General features: G+C 35.5%; 1 protein-coding gene across 7 annotated transcripts in view; it reads right to left on the bottom strand.

Moving 5' to 3' along the window:
- Positions 1 to 16,637, bottom strand: part of PARP4 (poly(ADP-ribose) polymerase family member 4) — a 133,465-nt gene that overhangs the window by 1,031 nt on the left and 115,797 nt on the right. For all 7 annotated transcript variants that reach the window (XM_032838200.1, XM_032838204.1, XM_032838205.1 and 4 more), the window contains one exon: positions 3,695 to 3,827. In XM_032838200.1, coding sequence (XP_032694091.1) covers positions 3,695 to 3,827 — 133 coding nt within the window. The remainder of the gene's footprint in view (positions 1 to 3,694; positions 3,828 to 16,637) is intronic.

The following is a 16,637-nucleotide window of genomic DNA, read 5'->3' as shown; positions in this document are numbered from 1 at the left end:
CTATGTAGGGTATGTGGGTAGCTCAACCATTAAGCTTCTGCCTTTGGCTCAGGTCATGATCCCGGGGTCCTGGAATCAACCCCCACATCAGGGTCCCTGATCCGCGGGAAGCCTGTTCTCCCTCTCCCACTCCCTCCTGCTTGTGTTCCCTCTCTCACTGTCTCTCTCTCTCTGTCAAATAAATAAATAAAATATTTTTTAAAAATTGAGCTATGTAATAAAAGCAATTCTCTCTGACATTTTATGCGAGTTCTATCAGACTGAATCAACACATTTTAAAATATATTATTATACCCATCAAGTTCCAGCTTCCAAATGCTTCACAGACTTCCTTGTTGCCTCCAGGACAACTCAAGCTTTCTCTAGCCTTTATATATTGGGTTTTTTTTTTTTTTTTTGTCATCCCCTTTCCATTCTTCTTGATCTAAATCCATCCATTCTTCAAGCAGAAACTCAATACTATTTTACAAACCAGGTTTCTATTTTTCTTTCCTTTTTACTGTACCAGGAATTCTTAATTTGATTAGTTAACAAAATACTTAACACTCGCCCGTGAAACTGCCATGTATTCTGTCACACAAATCAGGAACGACAGTACTAAACTGTGCATAACATAAAAACTTGAAGTTTGTGTACATAAAATGACATCAAGCATTCAAGACTGTCAATATTCAAAAGTCTATTCAAGATTCAGAAAAATTCCAAGATTTTTCATTAATATTAGTTAACTACTTCCTCATTTATCTTTCACCTGCTAGAATTTATTAGCAAGCAAGTGGGAACATATACTAAAGTTTAAAAAAAAATTCTATGGGATGGGACTAAAAATTTGGAAAATTCTCTCCATCTTCCTGATTTTTTTCCCTGTAAACTGGAAAAGGGCCATCAGTATAATGAGGTGGCTAAGAGCTAGGTTCAAATCCTGACTCTGAAATTACAAAATGTTGGCTGTGTGATATGGTGCATCTTTCATTCAACACTGGAAGTCTCCATTTCCTCAATTATGATAATATGAGATCCTTAGGGTTTGTTGTCGGGATTAGCAAAACATAGATTTCACAGGCTTAACAGTCCCTGTCACAGAGTAGGTAATCAATAAATGTTAGCTGAATATTATGATGACACAAACATACTAAATAGGGAGCACGTCCAAAGTGGTTAAAGGACCTGTTTCCCAGTAATCATTAGTCCACTTGTAGTTATGAACTACTACAAGCAACAAAACTAGTTTTAAATATTTTCACTAATTCCATTGGTTTTCCTCTAGCTGACCTCTAAACTTTTGACTGACCATCTCACTAGTGTGAAGATTTTGTTCATATACCTTGATGCAATGTGCTACTGTAGTAATGTTATGTGCATCACGAAGCAGAAAAAGACAAAGAAAAGTTATAAATCATATATGCAATAAGCAGGAAATAAAAATTACTTAAAAGTTTGACTTTAATTAAGTCAACTTTATTACTTATAAACCTTTTTGCTCTCACAATAACTCATATAGTAAGAGCAAAGTGATGGAATATACTTATTTTTGAAAATCTTGGTAAAATACTTTGTGATGTTGCAATTAAAAGTAGGTTCAAGTTATTAATACTTGTTTTAATGGCTATCATAGTTGTGATGCCAGACAGGCCAAGAGGGAAGGCTTTATGCCCCTCACCAAGACGGTTCTTGGCTTTTTAGGAGAAAGAATTTAAGAGCAAGCCATGTAGAGAAAGGGACAAAGATTTATTATGTATACAAGTAAGAAAGGAGCTACTTCACAGATAAAGTAGTGGCCTCCCTTCCCAGGGGAGGAAGAGGAGCCCCCCCCCCACCACCTTGTCTCTAACAAAGGGTTTCATAAGGGTTTTTTGTTGTTGTTTTTTTAATTAGCTAACCATATAGGGAGGGGCTAACCTTTTAACTTTGGGTTTAACAGTTACATTGGGCAGTTAGTTTTTCCACTGTCCTATAGAGTTGTGGAATTACCCACAGGAGCAATTTTAGGAATGTCCAGTCTTTACGACTTTTACTGATGGAGGGAGTGGGGCCTTATGGTCTTCCATAAGCTGAATCTTTTCACCTGTTGACTTTTAGGTTAAGGGTGAGCCTAAAAACCAAAATGGCTTTACTTTGGTCAGCTTGTCTCCTAAGCCTCTCTTCCCTCTGTCTCAGTTGAAAAAGATCTAAATAGAAGAAGTGCCTCTTTGGTTGTGTCTGCTAAATCAAATATAAACTTGTCAGTCCTGTCTACTAGTTCTTTGAAGTATTTTTCTTGATACTCAATAAATTCCTATCTTTCTCAAAGAGCTCTTTTGGCAAGCTCATGAGAAGGTACTGCTTTTCTTAAAATATAAGTACAAATTACCTACAGTAAAACGCTCAATTTATTATTTTCTGAGTACCAATTTTGTATTTGATGCTATTGGGAATTGAGAACTTAATCAGTCTTTGTGAGAGGGTAAAAATAGGTCTGCTTATTTATTTTAATTTCATCTGTAAATATATATCTCTAAGGGACAAGAAGAACTTTTTCTTAAACATGACATTAAAATAGCTATAAGAGATTCTTTAATATCACAAAATATCCAGGTAATGTTTAAATCTCCCTAATTCTCTCTCTCATTCTCTTTAATAAAATGGGTTTTGTTCAAGTCAGGATCCAGAGTAGACCTAACATTGCCTTCGGGCCATGTGTCTTTTAATTCATAGCTTCCACCCATCCTCTCGTTTTCCTTTTGCCATTTATTTCCTCACATTCCAGACACTGCTGTTGGTAGTCCATCGCATAATTTAACAATTTCAATCTCTTCTCTCTGGCATCTGTTCTTTATTATGCAAAATATTTATGTAGTTTTAAAGTTAAAAAAGTAAAACAAAGTATATTAGGAAAAACCTTGTCTCCTCTTCCTCCCCTATAAATAATATTTTTATTAGTTTTGCTAGTTTTCCCACTTATCTTGCCTTTTTGAAAAAATCATAAGCTAATTATATAGGTATGTATGTATACGTACATATATGTATATTGTGTGTATATGCACACACATAAGGGGTGACAATTTGCATGAGGTATGGATGGAGTTTTTGTAAGTAAGAAGGGTATTCACATGTGCCTCAAGGCCTCTTGTGTGCCAGAGGTCAGCCCAAGGACTAGGAGCCAGGGACCCAGAACTGCCTCTCTCTACACTGTCACATGATGACATCAAACTTCAAGTGGTCACAGAACTCTAAATTTGAACCTGGTCTTCAAGAAGTTTTATTTGTCCAGGCAGGACTTTAAATGTGTTTAATTTAAGTTTGTTAGTTTGATTTATGACTTTTAAATGCTTAGACATATAGTATGTGTGTTTCCATCTATATTCTTGTGTCAGGCCCTGCAATTTATTGGGAACAGACCTAGTCCTGACAATCACATTGTGGATTTTCCAAAAGCACACAGAATCAATATGCCATAGTGAAAAGAATACTAAACCAGGAGCCAAGATCTGCGTTCTGGTGTAAGCTACACTTAAACACTCTGAGCCCTGGTTTTTCACTGAACCAAGAGGCATAAATATTGTGTCTGCCCTGCCTGTGACATAAGAACATAGGCAAGATATTCCCTGTGAATAAATTCTCTTTGTTCTTACAATTCCATGTTGCTTCTTACGAATTTTAATTAAGAAATGGTCAGAAATGTAAGTGAGCTGCTTAATACTATAATTAAAGCTACCTGGAAATGGAAGCATCATCCAATTTCATTAGTGATTTGAAGACTATGCCTTTTTGTTCCAACTTGGTTTGAAGAAATTGTAGTACCAGAAATGTGGCAATCAGCTCCAGGAGACGCTCTCTTCCTTTTATTCCTAAAAGTGGAAAACCCTTTTATATTTGTTGGAAACTCTGCATCTCAAACTGTGCCCATTTATAAAAATTCTATTAAAGAATTTCCATACTATTAAACCATAATACATTAGCAGATCATAAAACTCCATAATTCTCTTTAAGATCCTTACCTACCTTGTTATTTAAATAAAAAATGAGGACAAATGGAACAAGTGCCATAGCACCCTGATGGTTGTTAGGAAGGAATACATCCATAGCTTCATTTCTTTGCCCTCTTTAATAAACAGAGATGCATGAAGTTCGTGAAAGAAATTCAGTTTCTAGGCTTCTGCTACAAATAGCTTTGAGGAGTAAACCTAAATGTACAACAGATAAACAACTCATACAGCTGGGTAGGTAAGCGTAGCAAATTATTTCTAGTGATTCATGCCATCGGAATAAATTTCTAGGCCCAAGGTGGAGCTGCTACTACCCAGGGTGCCATGTCAGCAAACCAAAATCTAGATAACTTTTATGTCCCTATAAATACTTTACCTGATCAGAAACACAATGTATCCAGTTGGCCAATCCTCTAAAACCAAGCCAACTCTGGGTGCTATACTCACTTCCCTGTTCCTTGACCTTTCTAAATATGGTCGGATACGCAACCCCAACTAATGAACATAAACCAAGTACTTCTTCCTTGTTTCCTGCTTGCCTCTTTCTATAAGAGCTTGCAGCCCTGTCCCCTTAACTTTGCAGTTCTCTGGACTCTTGAGGATCAACTAAATTGTCTTATTATTTTTAATAGTACCTACAGGTAACCAGTGTTATACACCTAAACCAAGATATTTTACTATATTATAAAATACCAAAATTGAAAATGAATGTATATATATATATATTGACCCAGAAATTAACACATTTTAATTTTCTTAAATGCAAGTATGTATTTGAAATCACATCATATAAAAATTAGATTTCAAGTATTGTTATTTTTCCAATCTAACACTTCATGAAACAAAACTTTTAACATCCATCTTTTTTTTTTTTTTAAGATTTTATTTATTTGGCAGAGAGAGAGAGAGCAAGGGTGAGCACAAGCAGGGAGAGCACCAGGCAGAGAGAGAGAGAGAGAGAGAGAGAGAAAAGCAAGCTTCCCACTGAGCAGGGAGCCCAGTGCTATCTGGGGCTCGATCCCAGGAACCTGATCTGAGCCGAAGGCAGCCAGTTAACTGACTGAGCCACCCAGGTGCCCCTTTTAACATCTATCGTAAGTGGATTAAGCCACCCAGAACATGCCACTTTCATTTTGAACTGAAGGCAAGCAGGACCCAGAAGGACTCAGGAAAAGCATTTTACCTTCCCCTTAACTGTTTAAAAGAAATTAGAAAGGTGGCTTGTATCAGGAAGAGAGCTATTACCAGAGATAACTTTTTCACCTGAGAAATATGTCTGCATTTGGAAGACAACATCCATTTACCAAGCATTTCCTCCACTCACCTTCCTGTGAATCGCCCCTGCCCCTCTTCCACTTGAAGCCACAGATCTCTCTCCCTTTCCTTAGCTCAGTTGCCCAGCTGCCCTTTGAGTCTCATCTTTGGGGGGGCTCCCTACTGTACAAGGTATATATGTGTGTACATAATAAAAATGGTTTGTTTTTCTACTGTTAATCTGTCTTTAATTATAGGGTGTCTCAGCCAAGAAACTAGAAGGAGGGGAGGAAAATTATTGTCCTCCCTTGCAATCTTCATCATCATTGAGCCACAGTGAGTTGTCTGCTAGTTTCCGAGGTAAATTATTTTTATTTCCATCTTAGATGTTTGATACGTAGCACAGTTAGTATCACTACAACATAGCCATTTAATGGTTTTTTTATTATGAAATATTATTAAGCACACAGAAAAGAGAAAAATATGATAGCTGGTCACCTTTTAACATTTCCCCTCATCTGCTTCAAATCTTTTTTGATTGATTGATTGATTGATTGATTGAAATTCCTCTCTTCTTTAGAAGAAACAATATATTGTAAAGTTGAAGCCATCTTGTATATGTCCTCTGATTCCCACCCCATCTCCCCAGCTTTTCAAAGGTAAACATCATTTGGATTTTGCAATTTACATTCCCATGATGTACTTTTCTTTTGTTGTTTTTGTTTTGCAAGACATGTCCTACTCTTTTCCAAAGTTAGTCTCTAAATGTCATGTGTTCTCCCTTGCTTAATCAATTAAATGTATTTTTCCTCTTTTGTATATACCTTACATATACATATTTTGTCCCTTTCTCTGTCTACATTAAAAAAAAAGTTTTAAATTCCAATTAGTTAACATACAATGTTGTATTAGTTTCAGGTGTACAATATTGTGATTCAACACTTCCATGTAACAGCTGGTTCTCCACACAAGTACACTCCTTAATCCCCATCATCTATTTCCCCTATCCCCCCACACACTTCCCCTCCGGTAACCAACAGTTTGTTCTCCATAATTAAGAGTCGTTCCTAGGTTCATCTCTGCTTTTTTTCCATTTGCCTGTTTGTTTTGTTTCTTAAATTCCACAAATGAGTGAAATCATATGGTATTTGTCTTTCTCTGACTTATTTCACTTAGCATTAATTGTTCCAGCTCCATACATGTCTTGCAAATGGCAAGATTTCATTCTTTTTTAATGGCTGAATAATATTCCATTGTGTTTATATATATCAGATCTTCTTTATCTATTCATGTATGTTGCTTTTGAAAGTGATCTTCCATAGGCTCATTAAACAACATTCAGTGCTTATAATTTTCAATTCATATTCCAAGAAATACTTAATAAACCTGTGTTGAATTTCTTTTATTTACTTTTTAAGGATTTCTCTCAGATAATTTCTCTAAGTATTTGAAATAAATACTAAGGCTATTTCAAGCTGAGTCCTCTCCTCAATTGATACTTTCCCTTTAAAAATAAAGTAATTTAGAGAACATAAAATATTTGTAAAGACTCAAATACACCTCTTTTTCTGGGAGACAATGGTTTTGGGGAAAAAAAAACAAAACACCAAACCTTGCCTTGTAATAATACACAATTTTGTTTTATAAATACAAAAGGACCTGTGCATAATATGTATATATCTGCACATAAAGCATTAATTTTAGATCACTGAGATAGCCATAACTACTTAAAAAATGACATCATTTTAGGGGTACCTGGGTGGCTCAGTCAGTTAACCATCCAACTTTTTTTTTTTTTTAAAGATTTTATTTATTTATTTGACAGAGAGAGATCACAAGCAGATGGAGAGGCAGGCAGAGAGAGAGAGAGAGAGAGAGAGAGAGGGAAGCAGGCTCCCGGCTGAGCAGAGAGCCGGATGCGGGACTCGATCCCAGGACCCTGAGATCATGACCTGAGCCAAAGGCAGTGGCTTAACCCACTGAGCCACCCAGGTGCCCCAACCAGCCAACTCTTGATCATGAGGTCATAAGATCAAATCCTGCATTGGGCTCTACGCTGGGTGTGGAGCCTGCTTAAGATTCTCCCTCTTTCTCTGTCCCTCCTACCCCCCCCCCCCCCCCCCCCCCCCCGCTGTGCGCTTTCTCTCTCAAAGGAAAAAAAAAAAAAGACATCATTTTCTTTTTTTTTTTTTTTAAGATTTTATTTATTTATTTGACAGAGAGAGAGCGAGAGATCACAAGTAGGCAGAGAGGCAGGCAGAGAGAAGGGGAAGCAGGCTCACCGCTGAGCAGAGAGCCCGATGTGGGGCTCGATCCCAGGACCCTGAGATCATGACCTGAGCCGAAGGCAGAGGTTCAACCCACTGAGCCACCCAGGCGCCCAAGACATCATTTTCTTAATACAGGAAAAAAGAATTAAATAAAATTTTAAAACGAAACGACAAAACCAATCCCTTATCCCACAAAGAAAATCAAAAGAGACAAAAGAAAATATGGGGACTATTTAATTTAGTGGGTTCTTCTTCTTCTTCTTTTAATATTAAACATAAAATCTTAGAGTAACTTTTAAATAATAAGCAACACACATTCTGTTAAAAACATCATAAACAATAGAATTATAAAATGCCTAAATAGTGTATTAGAGTCACTTAAGAAGTAAATTGACTGGGTTGTGGACATTGGGGAGGGTATGTGCTATGGTGAGTGCTGTGAAGTGTGTAAACCTGGCGATTCACAGACCTGTACCCCTCGGGCTAATAATACATTATATGTTAATAAAAAATTTAAAAAAAACTAAAAAAGAAGTAAATTGAGAAGTGGAAGGAAAGATAAAAGGAAAATCAAGAAAAGGATAAAAGAAAAAATTGGGTAGAGAGATATAAAAATAAATCAGGGGGAGAAATCAGACATCTTGCCACTACAAATAGAGGAAAATGGCAGAAAACACACATACAAAAAAATAACACGGATAATATGGAGATATACAGAGTAGTGCTGAGAAAATCCATGGGAAAGGCATATACATAAAAAAAGCTCACCTGTTGGCACCGGTGATGCCGTACTCCCTAGCTTTCCTCTTATTTCTCCGGCCATTCCTTCTTAAGTCTTTGCTGGCTCCTGCTTTGTCTAACCACTAAATATTGGCATGCCCAAGGATGGCCCTAAGCCCTATTCTCTGTTCTGGCTACATTCTTTATTTAGGAGATGTCATACATGCCCATGGTCCATGGCATTAAATAATGACAGTTCTCCCAAAGTCTTTCAATTCTGACCTCTTTCTGAGCTCTAGCCTCATAGAGCCAACTAGGTATTTCTTTCCAATATCTGCTAGGAACCTCAAATTTTAAAGTCCAAAGCATAACACGATTAGTATGTTTATAGGCTCAGTCTACCGTTGTTTTCCTTTCTCACGCTCAATGCTGAAAATTCCCCTTCTCCTTCGACTGCCCACATCTAATTCATTACCAAAGCCTGATGTTTCTTAAGAATGAATCGCAAGGAGCGCTTGGGTCGCTCAGTGGATTAAAGCCTCTGCCTTCAGTTTGGGTCATGATCCCAGGGTCCTGGGATTGAGCCCCGCATCAGGCTCTCTGCTTGGTGCAACAGACAAACAATGTATCTGTAGGGTATAAATAATATAACAAACACCCAAGTATGAACAACCCACTAGGTATTATTTTTGTTTTAAAAACCTAAAGTAAAATACACATAAAATTTATCATTTTAACCATTTTAAAGTATACAGTTCAGTGCTATTAAGTACATTCACATTGTTGTGCTACTGTCACCACCATCTATCTCTGGAACCCTTTTCATTTTGTTAAACAGAAACTCTGTCCCCATTAAATACCAACTCCTACATTCCCTACTCCTCTCAGACCCAGGCAACAACTATTCTACTTTCTGTCTCTATGAAATTGTCTGTTCTTGGTATCTCATAAAAGTGAAATCAAGCAGTATTTGTCTTTTTGTGACTGACTAGTTTCACTTAGCATCATGTTTTTGAGGCTCACCCATGTTGTGGTATGAATCACACTGAATGAATACTTCCTTAAGACTGAATAATACCAATTGTACGTATATATCACATTTTAAAAATATATTTTATTTATTTATTTACTTGAGAGAGATAGAGAGAAGGGCACAAGCCAGAGGAGGGGCAGAGGGAAAGGGAGAAGCAGACTCCCTGCTGAGCAGGGAGCTGGACGCAGGACTCAATCCCAGGACCCTGGGATCATGACCTGAGCTGAAGGCAAATGCTTACTCAACTGAATCACCCAGGTGTCTTATATCATATTTTCTTTCTTTCTTTTTTCTCCTTTTAAAAGAGAGGGTTTTTTTTTTAAGGTTATTTATTTATTTATTTATTTGACACACACACACACACACACACACAGAGAGAGAGAGAGAGAGAGAGAGAGAGAGAAAGCATAAGCAAGAGGAGCAGTTGGTAGAGGGAGAGGGAGAAGCAGGGTCCCCAGGGAGCAGGGAGCTTGACACAGAGCTTGATCCCAGGACCCTGGGATCATGACCTGAGCCGAAGGCAGTTGCTTAACCAACTGAGCCGCCCAGGTGCCCTATATCTCATTTTCTTTATTCATTCATCCAATAACGAACATTTGAGTTGCCTCCACTTTTTTACTACTTTTTGAATAATCCTGCTATGAACATGTGTATTCAAATATCTCTGAGTCCCTACTTTTAATTCTTTTGGTATTATACCCAGAAATGGAATTGCTGAGTCATATGGTAATTCTATTTATAATTTTTTGATGAACCACTCTATTAATAGTTCTCCACAGCAGCTACCATTTTACGTTGCCACCAACAGTGACTAGGGTTCCAATTTCTCCACATTCTCCCCAATACTTGTTATTTTCTATTTTTTTTAAAGATTTTATTTATTTATTTGACAGACAGAGATCACAAGTAGGCAGAGAGGCAGGCAGAGAGAAACGGAGAAGCAGGCTCCCCGCTGAGCAGAGAGCCCAATGTGGGACTCCATCCCAGGATCCTGGGATCACAACCCCAGCCAAAGGCAGAGGCTTTAACCCACTGAGCCACCCAGGCGCCCTATTTTCTATTTTTTTTTTTTAATAGTAGTCATCCTAATGTGTATGAGGTGGTATCCAACTACCCATTTTAAGAACAGAGTATGATCATTAGCTTGAAAGTGTCTGTGAGCTGTGTCCCAATTGTATTCTTTCCTGCTCCCTTTTATTTATTTTTTGATAAGCCTATTATTTCTTTCTATTTTTTATTTGAGTATAGATGATCCACAATGTTACATTAGTTTCAGGTATACAACTTAGTGATTTGACAAATTTACATATTATGCTATGTTCACCACAGATGTATCTACCATCTGTACTACTACATCGCTATTATAATATCATTGACTGTATTCCTTATGCTCTGTTTTTTATTCCCATGACTTACTCTTTCTGTAACTGCAGAGCTGTATCTCCCTCTCCCCTTCATCCATTTTGCCCAACGACACCCCTCCTTTGGTAACTATCCGTTTGTTTGTATTTGTACGTCTCATTCTGCTTTTCTTTTATTCATTTTTAGGTTCCATATAAGTGGAATCATATGGTATTTGACTAACATAACATAATAAAAAAATAATAAAATAGACAAATGGATAAGGAAAAAGTAGAACACAATGGAATATTACACAGCCATAAAAAGATGAGATTGTACCATTTAAGACAATATGAGTGGACCTAGAGAGTATTATGCTCCCTTTTAGAAACTACCACCATGCTGACGTTTGTGTTCATCACTCAGTTCTTCCACAAGGTTTGTACTTTATTTATTGTTTATATGTGCCTTTATCCTAGTATCCTTATAGTATGTCTTTTTCACATTTTATATTTTATTTATTTTTAATGAAGAAATATTGCTGATGTTGTCTATCTTTTCCTTTATGACTTGTGCCTTTTTTGCATTGAGAAATTCCTCTCTGATTGATAAATCAAATACTTCAAAATGTTAACATCTTTTAGGTAAAGGACATATCAGAATTCTTCGTACAGTATTTGCAACTTTTCTACAAATTTAAAATTACTTCAAAATAAAAAGTAAAAAACAAACGAAATCTTTCTCATCCTAAAATCATAACGAGTTTTTCCAGTATTTTCTTCCAAAAGCATTATTGTTTATCTTTCACATTTAAGTCTTCAATTTTTGAAGTATGGTATGAGGTAAAGGTTCAAACTGTACTTTTTTCCTTATTGTCTGATTGTCCTATCATCACTGACTGAAAAGTCTATTTTTTCACCATCACTTTTCAATCATCACTGACTGAAAAGTCTATCTTTTCACCATTTAAAAAAAATTGTAACCACCCTAATGATAAGCCTATTATGGGTATGAAGTAGTACTTCACTATAGTTTTTATTTTCATTTCCTTGATGACTAATGAGCCTGAGAGAAATATTTATTCAAATCCTTTGACTATGTTTTAATAGCATTATTTGTCTTTTTATAACTGAATTATAAGGGTTCTTTATATATTCTAGATACCAGTCCCTTATCAGATATATGATTTGCAAATATTTTCTCCCATTCTTTGTGCTTTTCATTTTTCAATTGCACACAAAATTTAAAAAGCTTTGTATTGAGAGGGGTTCTGTATACATTTTAGGTTTGTTTGTTCTATTTCTGTGAAGAATGCCACTGGAAATTTGATAAGGATTGCACTGAATCTGTAGGCTGCTTTGGCTAGTATGAACATTTTAGTAATATTCTAATCTAAGAGCATGGAGTACCTTTCTTTTTATTTATGTCAGTTTTTTTCCATCAATATCTTATAGTTTACATGTATAAGTCTTTCACCTCCTTGGTTATATTTATTCCTCGGTATTTTATTCTTTCTGATATTTGATTCTTTCTTTTATTCTTTCTGATATTTTATTCTTTCTGATTCTTTCAGATATATCTTTCTGATATTTTATTCTTTCTGATTATATTCTTTCTGATATTGTAAATGGAATTATTTTCTTAAAATCTTTTTCTGATAGCTCACTATCATTGCATACAAACAAAATTGATTTTGTGTACTGATTTTGTATCCTGCAAATTTCCTGAATTTATTAATTCTAACAATTTTTTTCCTGAAATTTTTTATTAATTCTAACAGTTTTTTTGAGTCTTTAGGGTTTTCTACATATACTATTATGTCATTTGCAAATAGTAACAGTTGTACTTCTTCCTTTCTGATTTGATGCCTTTTATTTCTTTTTCTTGCCTAGGACTCCTTTATCACTAGGACCTCCAATACTAGGTTGAATAAAAATGTGGACAGTGGGCATCCTTGTCTTGCTTCTGATCTTAGAGGAAAAGTTTTCTATTCTTCACTATTGAATATTATGTTAGCTGTGCGCTTGTCAGGTATTATTATGCTGAGGTACATTCCCTCCAAATCCACTTTGTTGAGAGGTGTTTTTTTTTTAACATAAACGATAAAAAGAAATTGTCAAATGCTTTTTCTGTATCCACTGAAATGATCATATGATTTTTTTATCCTTCATTTTGTTAATGGGGTATATTGATTAAATTGCAGATGTTGAACCATCCTTGAATCCCTGGAATAAATCCCACTTGATCATGATACTTTCAATGTATTGTTGAATTTGAGTCTCTAATATTTTGAGATTTTTGTATATGTAATCATTAGGATATCGACCTGTAATGTTCTGTTCTTGTAGTCTCTCTGTCTGGTTTTTGTATCAGACGAATGGTGGCCTTATAAAATGAGTTTGGAAGTGTTCCTTCCTCTTCTACATTTTGGAAGAATTTGAGAAGGATTGGTGCTAATTCTTTAAGTGTTTGGTACAATTCACAGTGATCTGAACTTTTGTTTGCTGGGCAGTTTTTGGTTACTGATTCAATCTCCTTACTAGTAATGAGTTTGTTCAAATTTTCTATTTCTTCATGATTCAGTCTTGGTAGGTTGTATGTTTCTAGGAATTTATCCATTTGCTCTAACTTGTCTAATATGTTCGCATATAATTTTTCATAGTAGTTTCTTATGACCCTTTAGATTTCTATGGCATCAACAGCAATTACTCTTTCATTTCTGATTTTATCTGAGTCATCTCTATTTTATCTTGGTGAATCTAGCTGAAGATTTATTTATTTTGTTTATCTTTTAAAAATAGCTCATTTCATTGATCATTTCTATTGTCCTTTTAGTCTCTAATTCATTTATTTCCACTCTGAACTTTGTTATTTTCTTCCTTCTACTAACTTTGAGTTTAGTTTGTCTATTCCTAGTTCCTTGCAGTGTAAAGTTAGGTTATTTAGTTGAGATTTTTCGTTTATTGCTATAAACTTCCTCCTTTGAGTTACTTCTGCCACATCCCATGTTTTGGTATATTATATTTCCATTTTCATTCACTCAAGTATTTTTAATTTCTCTTTTGATTTCTTCTTTGTTCAGTAACATGTTGTTTAACTTCCACATATTTGTAAATTTTCCAGTTTTCTTATATCCTCTAGGAGTATTATAGTTCTACATTTAGGTCTATGTTCCATTTCAAATTAATTTTTAAGAAATATTTTATTTATTTATTTGACACAGAGAAAGAGAGAGAGGGAGAGAAAGAGAACAAGCAGGGGGAGCAGCAGACAGAGGGAGAAGGAAAAGCAGGCTCCTCGCTGAGAAGGGAGCCTGACTAGGTGCTTGATCCCAGGACCCTGGGATCATGACCTGAGCTGAAGACAGATGCTTAACTAAATGAGCCACCCAGGTGCCCCTCAAATTAATTTTTGAGTAGGGCATGAAGGAAGGGTTGAGTTTTTTTTCCTTCCATTTACAAATCCAATTTTTCTAAGATCAGTTTTGAAAACTCTTCCTTTCCCATTAATTTCATTGGTTTCTTTGAAGAAAATCTATGGACTAAATATGCAGGTCTTTACCTGGACTTCTATTGTGTTCCATTAGTCTACTTATCTATTTTTATGTCAGTATCATACTGGCTAGTCTTACATTTGTGCACTTCTACTGTCGTCTTCTACCACGAGATTATCTTGATTATTCTAAGGGGTTTTGCATTTTCATATAAATTCTAAAATCAGTTTGTCTGTTTGTATAAAAATGTCCCCTGGGATTGCAGTGAATCTCCTTCTGGGCTCTTCTGTTCCTTTGACCTATTTGTCTATATTGTTATCAATACCACACTGTCTTGATTACTGTAACTTTATAGTAAGTTTTGAAGTTGTGGGCGCCTGTGTGGCTCAGTTCGTTAAGTGACTGCCTTCTGCTCAGGTCATGATCCTGGAGTACTGGGATCGAGTCCCAGATCGGGCTCCCTGCTTGACAGGAAGTCTGCTTCTCCTGCTGACCTCTCTCCTCTCAAGCTCTCTCTCTCATTCTCAAATAATAAATAAATAAATAAATAAATAAAATCTTAAAAAAGAAAAAGTCTTGAAGTTGCATAGCATCAGTCTTCCAACTTTCTTCTTCGATATTGTTTTGGCTAGTTGAAGTTGTTTGCCTCTCCATATAAATTTGGGAATCAGTTTGTCCATATCTATAAAATAACTTGCTGGGATTTTGATTGGTATTCCATTGAATCTGTAGCTCAATCTTGACAATACTGAGTTTTCCTATTTATGCACATGGAACATCAATCCATTTATTTAGCTCTTCTTTGATCAGAGATCAGATTTATTGTTTTCTTCATATGGCTCTTATACATATTTTGTTACATTTATACCTATATGTTTCATTTTTGAGAGTGCCAATATAAAGGATATTGTGTTTTTAATTTCAAATTCCATTTGTTCTTTGTTGGAATATAGGAAAGCAATTGGCTTTTTTATATTAATCTGTATCCTGTAACCTTGGTATAATTGTTCACTAGTTTCAAGAATTTTTTCTTTTACTTCATCTGCAAATCTTATTAAAACCTTTTTAAAGTTTTTATTTTAATTTCAGTTAAGTTTCAAGGGTTTTTTGTTGATTCTTTTGAATTTTCAACATAGACAAATATATCATCTCTAAACAAAGAAAATTTTAATTTCTTCCTTCCTGGTCTATTTATCTTTTACTTCCTTTTCTTGCCTACTGCATTAGCAAGTACTCCCAGTACAATATTAAAAAGGAGTGGAAAGAGGGGCAATCTTTGCCTTGTACCTGATCTTCATGTAAAAGCTTCTAGTTTCTCACCTGTAAGTATAATATTAACTATAGTTTTTTTTTTTAATAGTCTCTATTAAGTTGAAGAGATTCTCCTCTATTCATTGTTTACTGAGAGTTTTTAGCATGAACGAGTGTTGGATCTTCTCAAATGCTTTTTTCCTAATCTATTGATATGATCATGTGATTTTTCATTTTTAGTTTATTGACATAATGGATCACATTAATTGATTTCCTAATGTTGAACCAGACTTGTATACCTGTGATAAATCCCACTTGGTCATGGTGTATTGGTCTTTTCATACTTTTTTGGATTCAACTTCCTAATATTTTGTTGAGGATTTTTGTGTCTATGTTATGAGGGATAATGGTTTGTAGTTTTCTTGTCTTGTAATGACTTTGTCTGGTTTTGGTATTAGGGTGATATTGCCCTTATAGAATGAGTTAGGAATTATTCTCTCTGCTTCTCTAATTCTGAAAGACATTATAGAGATTTGGTATAATTCCTTCCTTAAATGTTTGGTAGAATTCACCAGTGAACTCACTGGGCCTGGTGTTTTATGTTTTGGAAAGTTATTAATTATTGATTCAATTTCTTTAATAGATACAGGTCTATTCTATTTTCCATTTCTTCTTTTGTGAGTTTTGGCAGATACTGTCTTTCAAGGAATTAGTCCATTTTATCTAGATTATCAAATTTGTGGGCATGTATTCACAACACTGAATCTATAGATCAATTGGGGAGAACCAACATCTTCACATTTTTAGTTTTCTAAACCCATTCATTACCTTAAAATTTTTCTCCATTTATTTTGATCTTTTAAGAATTCTCTCATTTGGAGTGCCTGGGTGGCTCAGTTGGTTAAGCATCTGTCTTCAGCTCAGGCCATGATCCTAGGACTCCAGGATCACCACCTGAGCTGAAGGCAGATGCTTAACTGACTGAGCCGCCTAGGTATCCCTCTCCTTTATTTTTAAAGGCTCTTTTCTGCTGAATATAGAGTTCTTAGTTTGTAGGGCTTTTTCTTTCATCACTTTAAATATATTATTCTATTATTTTTTAGCTTCCATTCTTTCTTCCTTTTTTTTAAAGATTTTATTATTTATTTGAGAGAGAGAGAGATGGCACAAGCAGATGGAGCAGCAGGCAGAGGGAGAGGAAGAAGTAGGCTCCTCGCTGAGCAGAGAGCTGGACATGGGACTCTATCCCAGGAAACTGAGATCATGACCTGAACTGAAGGTAGCTGCTTAACCAACTGAGCCACCTGGGT

Source organism: Lontra canadensis, unplaced genomic scaffold (genome assembly GCF_010015895.1).
Source record: "Lontra canadensis isolate GAN:19392208 unplaced genomic scaffold, GSC_riverotter_1.0 scaffold103, whole genome shotgun sequence".
NCBI classification, from domain to species: Eukaryota; Metazoa; Chordata; class Mammalia; order Carnivora; family Mustelidae; genus Lontra; species Lontra canadensis.
This window is presented reverse-complemented; position numbering and strand designations above follow the sequence as displayed.